The sequence below is a fragment of the Lolium perenne genome, chromosome 6 (assembly GCF_019359855.2).
Source record: "Lolium perenne isolate Kyuss_39 chromosome 6, Kyuss_2.0, whole genome shotgun sequence".
Classification (NCBI taxonomy): domain Eukaryota; kingdom Viridiplantae; phylum Streptophyta; class Magnoliopsida; order Poales; family Poaceae; genus Lolium; species Lolium perenne.
In genome coordinates this window covers 534,302-548,827 of record NC_067249.2, presented here as the reverse complement: position 1 = coordinate 548,827, position 14,526 = coordinate 534,302, and the positions used below count along the sequence as shown (strand labels likewise).

The following is a 14,526-nucleotide window of genomic DNA, read 5'->3' as shown; positions in this document are numbered from 1 at the left end:
TTGCTGTAACAAAGGATTAACCGTATTGTGTGGAAGATGATTGTTTGCAGAAAACAGTAGAACAAGTATTGCAGTAGATTGTATTTCAGTAAAGAGAATTGGACCGGGGTCCACAGTTCACTAGAGGTGTCTCTCCCATAAGACGAACAGCATGTTGGGTGAACAAATTACAGTTGGGCAATTGACAAATAAAGAGAGCATGACAATGCACATACATATCATGATGAGTATAGTGAGATTTAATTGGGCATTACGACAAAGTACATAGACCGCCATCCAACTGCATCTATGCCTAAAAAGTCCACCTTCAGGTTATCATCCGAACCCCCTCCAGTATTAAGTTGCTAACAACAGACAATTGCATTAAGTATGGTGCGTAATGTAACTAGTGACTACATCCTTGAACATAGCACTAATGTTTTATCCCTAGTGGCAACAGCACAACACAACCTTAGAACTTTACATCCTTTGTCCCGGTGTCAATGCAGGCATGAACCCACTATCGAGCATAAGTACTCCCTCTTGGAGTTACAAGCATCTACTTGGCCAGAGCATCTACTAGTAACGGAGAGCATGCAAGATCATAAACAACACATATGCATAACTTTGATAATCAACATAACAAGTATTCTCTATTCATCGGATCCCAACAAACACAACATATAGGATTACAGATAGATGATCTTGATCATGTTAGGCAGCTCACAAGATCCGACAATGATAGCACAATGGGGAGAAGACAACCATCTAGCTACTGTACCCATAGTCCAGGGGTAGACTACTCACACATCACACCGGAGGCGACCATGGCGGCGTAGAGTCCTCCGGGAGATGATTCCCCTCTCCGGCAGGGTGCCGGAGGCGATCTCCTGGATCCCCCGAGATGGGATCGGCGGCGGTGGCGTCTCTGGAAGGTTTTCCGTATCGTGGCTCTCGGTACTGGGGGTTTCATCACGGAGGCTATTTGTAGGCGGAAGGGCAGGTCAAGAGGCGGCACGGGGGCCCCACACCACAGGGCCGCGCGGCCAAGGGGGGGGCGCGCCGCCCTATAGTGTGGCTCCCCCGTGGCCCCTCTTCGTCTCTCCTTCGGACTTCTGGAAGCTTCGTGAGAAAATAGGCCCCTGGGCTTTGATTTCGTCCAATTCCGAGAATATTTCCTTACTAGGATTTCTGAAACCAAAAACAGCAGAAAACAAAGAATCGGCACTTCGGCATCTTGTTAATAGGTTAGTTCCAGAAAATGCACGAATATGACATAAAGTGTGCATAAAACATGTAGATAACATCAATAATGTGGCATGGAACATAAGAAATTATCGATACGTCGGAGACGTATCAGCATCCCCAAGCTTAGTTCTGCTCGTCCCGAGCAGGTAAAACGATAACACAGATAATTTCTGGAGTGACATGCCATCATAATCTTGATCATACTATTTGTAAAGCATATGTAGTGAATGCAGCGATCAAAACAATGTATATGACATGAGTAAACAAGTGAGCCATAAAGCAAAGACTTTTCATGAATAGCACTTCAAGACAAGCATCAATTAGTCTTGCATAAGAGTTAACTCATAAAGCAATAATTCAAAGTAAAGGCATTGAAGCAACACAAAAGAAGATTAAGTTTCAGCGGTTGCTTTCAACTTGTAACATGTATATCTCATGGATATTGTCAACATAGAGTAATATAATAAGTGCAATAAGCAAATATGTAGGAATCAATGCACAGTTCACACAAGTGTTTGCTTCTTGAGGTGGAGAGAAATAGGTGAACTGACTCAACATTGAAAGTAAAAGAATGGTCCTCCATAGAGGAAAAGCATCGATTGCTATATTTGTGCTAGAGCTTTGATTTTGAAAACATGAAACAATTTTGTCAACGGTAGTAATAAAGCATATGCATCATGTAAATTATATCTTATAAGTTGCAAGCCTCATGCATAGTGTACTAATAGTGCCCGCACCTTGTCCTAATTAGCTTGGACTACCGGATCATCACAATGCATTGTTTTTACCAAGTGTCACAAAGGGGTACCTCTATGCCGCCTGTACAAAGGTCTAAGGAGAAAGCTCGCATTGGATTTCTCGCTATTGATTATTCTTCAACTTAGACATCCATACCGGGACAACATAGACAACAGATAATGGACTCCTCTTTTATGCATAAGCATATAACAACAATTAATAATTTTCTCATTTGAGATTTGAGGATTGTTGTCCAAAACTGAAACTTCCACCATGGATCATGGCTTTAGTTAGCGGCCCAATGTTCTTCTCTAACAATATGCATGCTTAACCATAAGGTGGTAGATCGCTCTTACTTCAGACAAGACGAACATGCATAGCAACTCACATGAAATTCAACAATGAATAGTTGATGGCGTCCCCAGTGAACATGGTTATCGCACAACAAGCAACTTATTAAGAGATAAAGTGCATAATTACATATTCAATACCACAATAGTTTTTAAGCTATTTGTCCCATGAGCTATATATTGCAAAGGTGAATGATGGAATTTTAAAGGTAGCACTCAAGCAATTTACTTTGGAATGGCGGAAAATACCATGTAGTAGGTAGGTATGGTGGACACAAATGGCATAGTGGTTGGCTCAAGTATTTTGGATGCATGAGAAGTATTCCCTCTCGATACAAAGTTTAGGCTAGCAAGGTTATTTGAAACAAACACAAGGGTGAACCGGTGCAGCAAAACTCACATAAAAGACATATTGAAAACATTATAAGACTCTACACCGTCTTCCTTGTTGTTCAAACTCAATACTAGAAATTATCTAGACCTTAGAGAGACCAAATATGCAAACCAAATTTTAGCATGCTCTATGTATTTCTTCATTAATGGGTGCAAAGTATATGATGCAAGAGCTTAAACATGAGCACAACAATTGCCAAGTATCACATTACCCAAGACATTTATAGCAATTACTACATGTATCATTTTCCAATTCCAACCATATAACAATTTAACGAAGGAGAAACTTCGTCATGAATACTATGAGTAGAAGCTAAGGACATACTTGTCCATATGCTACAGCGGAGCGTGTCTCTCTCCCATAAAGTGAATGCTAGGATCCATTTTATTCAAACAAAACAAAAACAAAAACAAACCGACGCTCCAAGAAAAAGCACATAAGATGTGATGGAATAAAAATATAGTTTCAGGGGAGGAACCTGATAATGTTGTCGATGAAGAAGGGGATGCCTTGGGCATCCCCAAGCTTAGATGCTTGAGTCTTCTTGATATATGCAGGGGTGAACCACCGGGGCATCCCCAAGCTTAGAGCATTCACTCTCCTTGATCATGTTGCATCATACTCCTCTCTTGATCCTTGAAAACTTCCTCCACACCAAACTCGAAACAACTCATTAGAGGGTTAGTGCACAATATAAATTGACATATTCAGAGGTGACACAATCATTCTTAACACTTCTGGACATTGCATAATGCTACTGGACATTAGTGGATCAAAGAAATTCATCCAACATAGCAAAAGAGGCAATGCGAAATAAAAGGCAGAATCTGTCAAAACAGAACAGTTCGTATTGACGAATTTTAAAATGGCACCAGACTTGCTCAAATGAAAATGCTCAAATTGAATGAAAGTTGCGTACATATCTGAGGATCATGCACGTAAATTGGCTTAATTTTCTGAGCTACCTACAGGGAGGTGGACCCAGATTCGTGATAGCAAAGAAATCTGGAACTGTGCAGTAATCCAAATCTAGTACTTACTTTTCTATCAACGGCTTAACTTGGCACAACAAAACACAAAACTAAGATAAGGAGAGGTTGCTACAGTAGTAAACAACTTCCAAGACACAAAATAAAAACAAAGTACTGTAGGTAAAAACATGGGTTGTCTCCCATAAGCGCTTTTCTTTAACGCCTTTCAGCTAGGCGCAGAAAGTGTGTATCAAGTATTATCAAGAGACGAAGTGTCAACATCATAATTTGTTCTCATAATAGAATCAAAAGGGTACTTCATTCTCTTTCTAGGGAAGTGTTCCATACCTTTCTTGAGAGGAAATTGATATTTTATATTACCTTCCTTCATATCAATGATAGCACCAACAGTTCGAAGAAAAGGTCTTCCCAATATAATGGGACAAGATGCATTGCATTCAATATCCAAGACAACAAAATCAACGGGAACAAGGTTATTGTTAACGGTAATGCGAACATTATCAACCTTACCCAAAGGTATCTTTGTAGAATGATCAGCAAGATTAACATCCAAATAACAATTTTTCAGCGGTGGCAAGTCAAGCATATTATAAATTTTCTTAGGCATAACAGAAATACTTGCACCAAGATCACATAAAGCATTACAATAAAAATCTTTAACCTTCATCTTAATGATAGGCTCCCAACCATCCTCTAGCTTTTTAGGAATAGAGGCTTCACGCTCTAGTTTCTCTTCTCTAGCTTTTATGAGAGCATTTGTAATATGATGCGTGAAAGCCAAATTTATAGCACTAGCATTAGGACTTTTAGCAAGTTTTTGCAAGAACTTTATAACTTCAGAGATGTGGCAATCATCAAAATTCAAACCATTATAATCTAAAGCAATGGGATCATCATCCCCAATGTTGGAAAAAATTTCAGCAGCTTTATCACAAGCAGTTTCAGCAGTTTAGCGATTTCGAGCAGTTTTTCGCTTTGCATTAGAAGTGGAAACATTGCTAACACCAATTCTTTTATTAGTATGAGTAGGAGGTGCAGCAACATGTGTAGTATTAGCATTACTAGTGGTGGTAATAGTCCAAACTTTAGCTACATTCTTCTCTTTAGCTAGTTTTTCATTTTCTTCTCTATCCCACCTAGCACGCAGTTCAGCCATTAATCTTATATTCTCATTAATTCTAACTTGAATGGCATTTGCTGTAGTAACAATTTTATTATGATGATTCTCATTAGGCAAAACTTTTGATTTCAAAAGATCAACATCAGCAACAAGACTATCGACTTTAGAAGCAAGTATATCAATTTTCCCAAGCTTTTCTTCAACAGATTTGTTAAAAGCAGTTTGTGTACTAATAAATTCTTTAAGCATGGCTTCAAGTCCAGGGGGTGAACTCCTATTATTGTTGTAACAATTCCCATAAGAATTACCATAGCCGTTGCCATTATTATAAGGATATGGCCTATAGTTGTTACTAGAATTGTTCCGGTAAGCATTGTTGTTGAAATTATTATTTTTAATGAAGTTTACATCGACATGTTCTTCTTGTGCAACCAATGAAGCTAATGGAACATTATTAGGATCAACATTAGTCCTATCATTCACAAGCATAGACATAATAGCATCAATCTTATCACTCAAGGAAGAGGTTTCTTCGACAGAATTTACCTTCTTACCTTGTGGAGCTCTTTCCGTGTGCCATTCAGAGTAATTGATCATCATATTATCAAGAAGCTTTGTTGCTTCACCAAGAGTGATGGACATAAAGGTACCTCCAGCAGCTGAATCCAATAAATTCCGTGAAGAAAAATTTAGTCCTGCATAGAAGGTTTGGATGATCATCCAAGTAGTCAGTCCATGGGTTGGGCAATTTTTAACCAGAGATTTCATTCTTTCCCAAGCTTGAGCAACATGTTCAGTATCTAATTGTTTAAAATTCATTATGCTACTCCTCAAAGATATAATTTTAGCAGGGGGATAATATCTACCAATAAAAGCATCCTTGCATTTAGTCCATGAATCAATACTATTCTTAGGCAGAGATAGCAACCAATCTTTAGCTCTTCCTCTTAATGAGAAAGGGAACAATTTTAGTTTAATAATATCACCATCTACATCTTTATATTTTTGCATTTCACATAATTCAACAAAATTATTAAGATGGGCAGCAGCATCATCAGAACTAACACCAGAAAATTGCTCTCGCATAACAAGATTCAGTAAAGCAGGTTTAATTTCAAAGAATTCTGCTGTAGTAGCAGGTGGAGCAATAGGTGTGCATAAGAAATCATTATTATTTGTGGTTGTGAAGTCACACAACTTAGTGTTTTCAGCGTTGGCCATTTTAGCAACAGTAAATAAAGCAAACTAGATAAAGTCAATGCAAGTAAACTAATTTTTTTTGTGTTTTTGATATAGCAAACAAGATAGCAAGTAAAGTAAAACTAGCAACTAATTTTTTTGTATTTTGATTTAGTGCAGCAAACAAAGTAGTAAATAAAACTAAGCAAGACAAAAACAAAGTAAAGAGATTGAGAAGTGGAGACACCCCTTTCAGCGTGTCTTGATCTCCCCGGCAACGGCGCCAGAAAATGTGCTTGATGGCGTGTATTTCACACGTTCGTTGGGAGGGTGTCTTGATCTCCCCGGCAACGGCGCCAGAAAATGTGCTTGATGGCGTGTATTTCACACGTTCGTTGGGCAACCCCAAGAGGAAGGTATGATGCGCACAGCAGCAAGTTTTCCCTCAGAAAGAAACCAAGGTTTATCGAACCAGGAGGAGCCAAGAAGCACGTTGAAGGTTGATGGCGGCGGGATGTAGTGCGGCGCAACACCAGGGATTCCGGCGCCAACGTGGAACCTGCACAACACAACCAAAGTACTTTGCCCCAACGAAACAGTGAGGTTGTCAATCTCACCGGCTTGCTGTAACAAAGGATTAACCGTATTGTGTGGAAGATGATTGTTTGCAGAAAACAGTAGAACAAGTATTGCAGTAGATTGTATTTCAGTAAAGAGAATTGGACCGGGGTCCACAGTTCACTAGAGGTGTCTCTCCCATAAGACGAACAGCATGTTGGGTGAACAAATTACAGTTGGGCAATTGACAAATAAAGAGAGCATGACAATGCACATACATATCATGATGAGTATAGTGAGATTTAATTGGGCATTACGACAAAGTACATAGACCGCCATCCAACTGCATCTATGCCTAAAAAGTCCACCTTCAGGTTATCATCCGAACCCCCTCCAGTATTAAGTTGCTAACAACAGACAATTGCATTAAGTATGGTGCGTAATGTAACTAGTGACTACATCCTTGAACATAGCACTAATGTTTTATCCCTAGTGGCAACAGCACAACACAACCGTAGAACTTTCTGTCACTGTCCCAGGTGTCAATGCAGGCATGAACCCACTATCGAGCATAAGTACTCCCTCTTGGAGTTACAAGCATCTACTTGGCCAGAGCATCTACTAGTAACGGAGAGCATGCAAGATCATAAACAACACATAAGCATAACTTTGATAATCAACATAACAAGTATTCTCTATTCATCGGATCCCAACAAACGCAACATATAGGATTACAGATAGATGATCTTGATCATGTTAGGCAGCTCACAAGATCCGACAATGATAGCACAATGGGGAGAAGACAACCATCTAGCTACTGCTATGGACCCATAGTCCAGGGGTAGACTACTCACACATCACACCGGAGGCGACCATGGCGGCGTAGAGTCCTCCGGGAGATGATTCCCCTCTCCGGCAGGGTGCCGGAGGCGATCTCCTGGATCCCCCGAGATGGGATCGGCGGCGGCGGCGTCTCTGGAAGGTTTTCCGTATCGTGGCTCTCGGTACTGGGGGTTTCGTCACGGAGGCTATTTGTAGGCGGAAGGGCAGGTCAAGAGGCGGCACGGGGGCCCCACACCACAGGGCTGCGCGGCCAAGGGGGGGGCCGCGCCGCCCTATAGTGTGGCTCCCCCGTGGCCCCTCTTCGTCTCTCCTTCGGACTTCTGGAAGCTTCGTGAGAAAATAGGCCCCTGGGCTTTGATTTCGTCCAATTCCGAGAATATTTCCTTACTAGGATTTCTGAAACCAAAAACAGCAGAAAACAGCACCTGGCACTTCGGCATCTTGTTAATAGGTTAGTTCCAGAAAATGCACGAATATGACATAAAGTGTGCATAAAACATGTAGATAACATCAATAATGTGGCATGGAACATAAGAAATTATCGATACGTCGGAGACGTATCAATCCCCAAGCTTAGTTCCTACTCGCCCTCGAGTAGGTAAACGATAACAACGATAATTTTTGAAGTGACATGCTACTATCATAATCTTGATCAATACTATTGTAAAGCATATGAGACGAATGAAGTGATTCAAAGCAATGGTAAAGATAATGACTAAACAACTGAATCATATAGCAAAGACTTTTCATGAATAGTACTTTCAAGACAAGCATCAATAAGTCTTGCATAAGAGTTAACTCATAAAGCAATAAATTCTTAATAGAAGGTTTTGAAACAACACAAAGGAAGATATAAGTTTCAGCAGTTGCTTTCAACTTTAACATGTATATCTCATGGATAATTGTCAACACAAAGTAATATGATGAGTGCAAATAAGCAAGTATGTAGGAATCAATGCACACAGTTGACACAAGTGTTTGCTTCTAAGATGGAAAGAAGTAGGTAAACTGACTCAACATAAAGTAAAAGAAAGGCCCTTCGCAGAGGGAAGCAGGGATTACTCATGTGCTAGAGCTTTTATTTTGAAAACATGGAAACAATTTTGTCAACGGTAGTAATAATTCATATGTGTTATGCATAAAACCTCCTATAAGTTGCAAGCCTCATGCATCGAATACTAATAGTGCCCGCTCCTTGTCCTAATTAGCTCAGATTTCCATGGATTATCATTGCATTACATATGTTTCAACCAAGTGTCACAAAGGGGTACCTCTATGTCACCTGTACAAAGGTCCAAGGAGATAGATCGCATTTGATTTCTCGTTTTTGATAGATCTCAACTTGAGGACATCCATACCGGGACAACATAGAAAACAGATAATGGACTCCTCTTTAATGCTTAAGCATTCAACAACAGATAATATTCTCATAAGAGATTGAGGATTAGTGTCCAAGCTGAAACTTCCACCATGATACATGGCTTTGGTTAGCGGCCCAATGTTCTTCTCTAGCAATATGCATACTCAAACTATTCAACTCATGGAAAATCACCCTTACTTCAGACAAGATGAACATGCATAGCAACTCACATGATATTCAACAAAAGAACAGTTGATGGCGTCCCCAGAAACATGGTTACCGCTCAACAAGCAACTTATAAGAAATAAGATACATAAGCGACATATTCTTTACCACAATAGTTTTTAAGCTACTTTCCCATGAGCTATATATTGCAAAGACTAGGAATGAAATTTTGAAAGGTAGCACGCAAGCAATTTACTTGGAATGGCAGAGAAATACCACATAGTAGGTAGTTATGGTGGACACAAATGGCATAAGTTTTGGCTCAAGGTTTTGGATGCACGAGAAGCATTCCCTCTCAGTACAAGGCTTGGGCTAGCAAGGTTGTTTGAAGCAAACACAAGTATGAACCGGTACAGCAAAACTTACATAAGAACATATTGCAAGCATTATAAGACTCTACACTGTCTTCCTTGTTGTTCAAACACCTTTACCAGAAAATATATAGACTTTAGAGAGACCAATCATGCAAACCAAATTTCAACAAGCTCTACAGTAATTCTCCACTAATAGGTTCAAACTACATGATGCAAGAGCTTAAACATGATCTATTCGAGAGCTCAAAACAATTGCCAAGTATCAAATTATTCAAGACAATATACCAATTACCGCATGAAGCATTTTCTGTTTCCAACCAAATAGCAATAAATGCAGCAACTTTCAACTTTTGCCATGAACATTAAAAGTAAAACGAAGAACACAAGTGTTCAAATGAAAAAGCGGAGCGTGTGTCTCTCCCACACAAGCATGATAGGATCCAATTTATTCAGAGAACTAAGATAGCAAAACGAAAATAAAAACACACTGACGCTCCAAGTAAAGCACATAAGATGTGACCGAATAAAAATATAGTTTCACTAGAGGTGACCTGATAAGTTGTTGATGCCTTGGGCATCCCCAAGGTTAGATGCTTGAGTCTTCTTGAAATATGCAGGGATGAACCACGGGGGCATCCCCAAGCTTAGACTTTTCACTCTTCTTGATCATATTATATCATCCTCCTCTCTTGATCCTTGAAAACTTCCTTCATACCAAACTCAAAACTATTGTCGCTTCCCAGTCTATTGCTAGCCTTCACTTGTACTGAGCGGGAATGCTGCTCGTGCTTCCAAATCCCTAAAAACCAAGTTATTCTAAAGTGTCCACCATAAATACCTATGCATGGCATTTCAAACCATTCCAAGTAAATTTTCATGTGCTACCTTTAAAACCTTCAAAGTACTTCTCAATTTGTGTCATTGTTTTATAGCTCATGAGGAAGTATGTGGTGTTTTATCTTTCAACCTTGTCATTTACTCCTGACAGACTTTCACCAATGGATTAGTGGCACATCCGCTTATCCAATAATTTTGCAAAAAGAGCTGGCAACGGGGTGCCCAGCCCCAATTAATTCACTTTCATCAATAATTCTCTTCACATGTTTCGCCCTGATTTATCAGTAAGCAACTTAATTTGCAAATAGACACTCCTCCATGGTATGTGAATGTTGGAAAGCACCCGAGGATTCGGTTAGCCATGGCTTGTGTAAGCAAAGGTTGGGGGGAGTGTCATCCATAGTGAAACTAAAATACATGTGTAAACAAAAGAGAAGAGGGATGATTTACCTTGCTGGTAGAGATAACATCCTTCATGGGAGCCGCTCTTGAAAGTCTGGTTGACGAGGTAGTTAGAGTGCCCACTACCATTCGTTGACAACAACAAACACCTCTCAAAACAATTTTACTTATGTTTTAAAAATGAAAAGCTCTAGCACATGTTAATCCCTGCTTCCCTCTGCGAAGGGTCAATCTTTTACTTTTATGTTGAGTCACCATCCTTTCTTTGAGCACCTTCTTGAGAGCATAATTGTCATTCTTAGTGTAATATGCTTGTCCCAGAATATGATTAACTGTGGTATAACTTTGATGCTTTTATCTTTGATAATCTTTACTTCTAGTCTTTCCATGAAATTCAGAGGTGCCTGGGCATTTATGTTTTGCTGTACAAATATGGGCAAGCGAGATACCACTTTATCATATCTTTTTATGAACATTGCAATCCTGCTAATAGACATGATTCATGATGCTTATTATTAGTTAGTTGGTATCTTTTTCATGATTGACATAACTATTAGATGACTTTATTTGCATGTATCTTATTATGAATTGCCTAAGTACTCGTCCATATCATGAGAATATTTACATCATACGAACAAATGTGTTCGTGAAAGTTCTTTTATCGCACTCAGTTGTTAACTGAATTGCTTGAGGACAAGCAATAAGCTAAGCTTGGGGGGAGTTGATACGTCCAAAACGTATCTACTTTCCCGAACACTTTTGCTATTGTTTTGCCTCTAATTTGTGTACTTTGGATACAACTAACACAGATTAACGCTGTTTTCAGCAGAATTGCCCTGGTGTCTTATTTTTGTGCAGAAAATCAACTTTCAGGAAAATCCCCGGAAATAATCGCAATGGGCCTATTTTCACAGAAGACTTATGGAGCCAGAATACGAGACGGAGGGGGGCCACGAGGTGCGCACACCATATGGCGGCGCGGTGGGCCCCTGGGCCGCGCCGCCCTACGGTGGCGTCGCCTCGGCCAGCCCCCGACGCTCCCCTCTAGACTACTTAAAGCCCTTGACCTAAAAACGCACGGGGGTTCGACCAATTTTCCAGAAGACATCCAGAACTCCGCCGCCATTGCGAAACTCCGTCTCGGGATCAGAAACTCCGTTCTGGCACCCTGCCGGGACGGGGAATTGGAGGAGATCATCGCCATCATCGCCACCGACGCCTCTCCATCAACCATCCATGTTTCCCCCATCCATGTGTGAGTAATTCCCCCGCTGTAGGCTGAAGGGGATGGTAGGGATTGGATGAGATTGTTCATGTAATAGCCATAAGATTGTTAGGGCATGGTGCCTAGTATCCGTTGTTGGTACTTTTATGATATTGTTGCAACTTGTTATGCTTAATGCTTGTCACTAGGGCCCGAGTGCCATGATTTCAGATCTGAACATGTTATTGATTCATGATGATATTCATTGTTTTATGATCTTACCTGCAAGTTGTATACACATATTGCTGTCCGGAACCCGAGGCCCCAAAGTGACAGAAATTGGGACAACCGGAGGGGAAGGCTATTTATGAGGATCACATGTGTTCACGGAGTGTTAATGCTTTGCTCCGGTACTCTATTAAAAGGAGTACCTTAATTACCAGTAGTTTCCCTAGAGGCCCATTGCCACCATTTGGTAGGACAAAAGATGTTGTGCAAGTTTCTCATTGCGAGCACGTACGACTATATATGGAACACATGCCTATGGTTATTTAGTACTTGGATACTGTTTTATTATTATCTGCAAATGCCTTGCCTTGATTGTTACATGAGTTCTCTTATCCATGCAGCGCCCGTTCATCCATCCCTGTGCCTACAGTATTTTAATCCTGCTGTTTACTATAATCACTACTGCTGTCTTTATTACAGTTCTTCTTATATTTCACTACTGCTACTGCTATTAAACTATTGCTACTGATAAACTCTTGCGAGCAAGTCTGTTTCCAGGTGCAGCTGAATTGACAACTCCGCTGTTAAGGCTTACAAATATTCTTTGGCTCCCCTTGTGTCGAATCAATAAATTGGGTTTTACTTCCCTCGAAGACTGCTGCGATCCCCTATACTTGTGGGTCATCACACCTCTAAACTGGTCTGAAACCGGTGAAAGGCAAATCTTTGGCCCTGATGTAATCAATGAGGCTGAAGAAAAGGTGCGAATTATTCATGATAATCTGAAGATAGCACAATCTCGGCCGAAAAGCTATTATGACAGCAAGCACCGGGATATGATCTATCAACCTGGTGATAAAGCCTACCTCTGTTTTAGTCCAATGAGGGGCACACATCATTTTGGTATCAAAGGCAAGCTAGCACCAAGATATATTGGTCCATTCAAAGTTCTAGCAAAGCGTGGTGAAGTCGCTTACGTCCTTGAACTTCCTGAGAAGCTCTCCAAAGTGCACGATGTCTTCCTGGTGTCACAGCTCAAGAAGTGTTTCAAAGATCCAGGCCGTGCAGTTGATCATGAATCCATTGACCTTCAAGAAGACCTTTCATACAAAGAGCATCCTGTTCGGATTCTTGATGAAGCTGAACATCGAACTCGCAACAACTCTGTCAAGTTCCTCAAGGAGCTTTGTTCGCACCATTCCGATAAAGAAGCAACATGGGAACGTGAAGATCAACTCCATTCCGAGTACCCTTCCTTCTTCATTTCTTCTTGAGAATCTCGGGGCGCGATTCCTTCAAGGGGGGGGGGGGGCGTTTGTAACATCCCAAGAGTAACAATCTAGATCCTTTGTGTTTTTCTTCAATTGTTGTCATGTCATCATTTTGCACTCATGCATATTACCACCTTGCCTTTTATAAAATTACATTTGCCTTTGGCTTTTATTTTATTTGTTGTTGTTCTTTCTCTCTCTCTATTTGTTCATCCCTACCTCTTGTGATGTTGCAAGGAAAAGCTAACAAGCCAACCCTAATCCCTCTACTTGATCTATATTTCAAATAGGCCATGCCAAAAATTCTTATATGGTTGCTATAAACCTACCCCTCTCTTTCTATTTTTGCAATGCACCTATTTTAAACCTTGAGTTGGGTTACTCTGCTCAAATGGTTGAACCCCTTAGGGTTTGCCAAATATTTTGAAATTCAACATATTTCATTTTTCCTATAAATCTCTATGCCCTCCTCTTGTTCTTTTCTTTCTTTTATCCTCAAGCCACCATAGTTGGTATAATAAGGCTTGAGCCTCCTCTGAATTCAAATTTTCCTTTTCAAAATATTCAAATATTTTCTCTTCCCAAATTTTTAGAAAATGATTTGAAAAGAGAAAGAAATAAAAACAGAAAACTGAAAGAAAAAGAAATAAGAAAGGAGAAAATCTAACTAAACCCTAACCTATCCAGCAGCCCAACTAACCTTCCCCGGCGGCCTGCTACCCTTCTCCCCGGATGGCCCACTTTTCCTTTCCTTCCCCCCGGCCCAGGTCCAGCCCACTCCCGAATCGGTACGCCCACGCGGCATCATTTTCCTTTCTTCTTTCCATGTTGACGAACAACACCAAATCGGGTAATGAATCTCGCCATTGACGCCACGTCCCCGTGCTCTGAATCGACCGGCTCCCTAAGCTCGCCCTCTCCCTTTTAAGCCGCCACGGAGCTCCGCGAAACCCTAGCTCGCTTCCTTCATCTTCCGCGCCGCCACTTCCTCTTTTTTTCCCATCTCTGTGAGTGTACCAAGAACGCCGCCACCGTCATCGCAAGCTCGCCGTCGCCATGGACCACTTCGAGCTCACCTGAGCAGCGGGATCGACGCGCCTTTTCTTCCTCATTCTCAACGTCTACTTCACGGACCTAGAAGTGTCAAGACCTGCTAGATTTTTTCTCTGCCACCTCGTCTTCTTCACGGGATCCGACGAACAAGGCCTCTCCTCCTCACCTCCGCCGCTCGATTCCTCCGTCCGGCAGCAGTGCGGTGAGCACGCGCTTCAACTCCAACCTTTT

General features: G+C 40.9%; 1 protein-coding gene across 1 annotated transcript; it reads left to right on the top strand.

Annotated features, from left to right (window-relative positions):
* Positions 1-12,852: 12,852 nt before the first annotated feature.
* Positions 12,853-13,245, top strand: LOC139832011 (uncharacterized). Its single transcript, XM_071821401.1, has one exon. The coding sequence runs from the start codon at positions 12,853-12,855 to the stop codon at positions 13,243-13,245; it is 393 nt and encodes a 130-aa protein (XP_071677502.1).
* Positions 13,246-14,526: the final 1,281 nt, after the last annotated feature.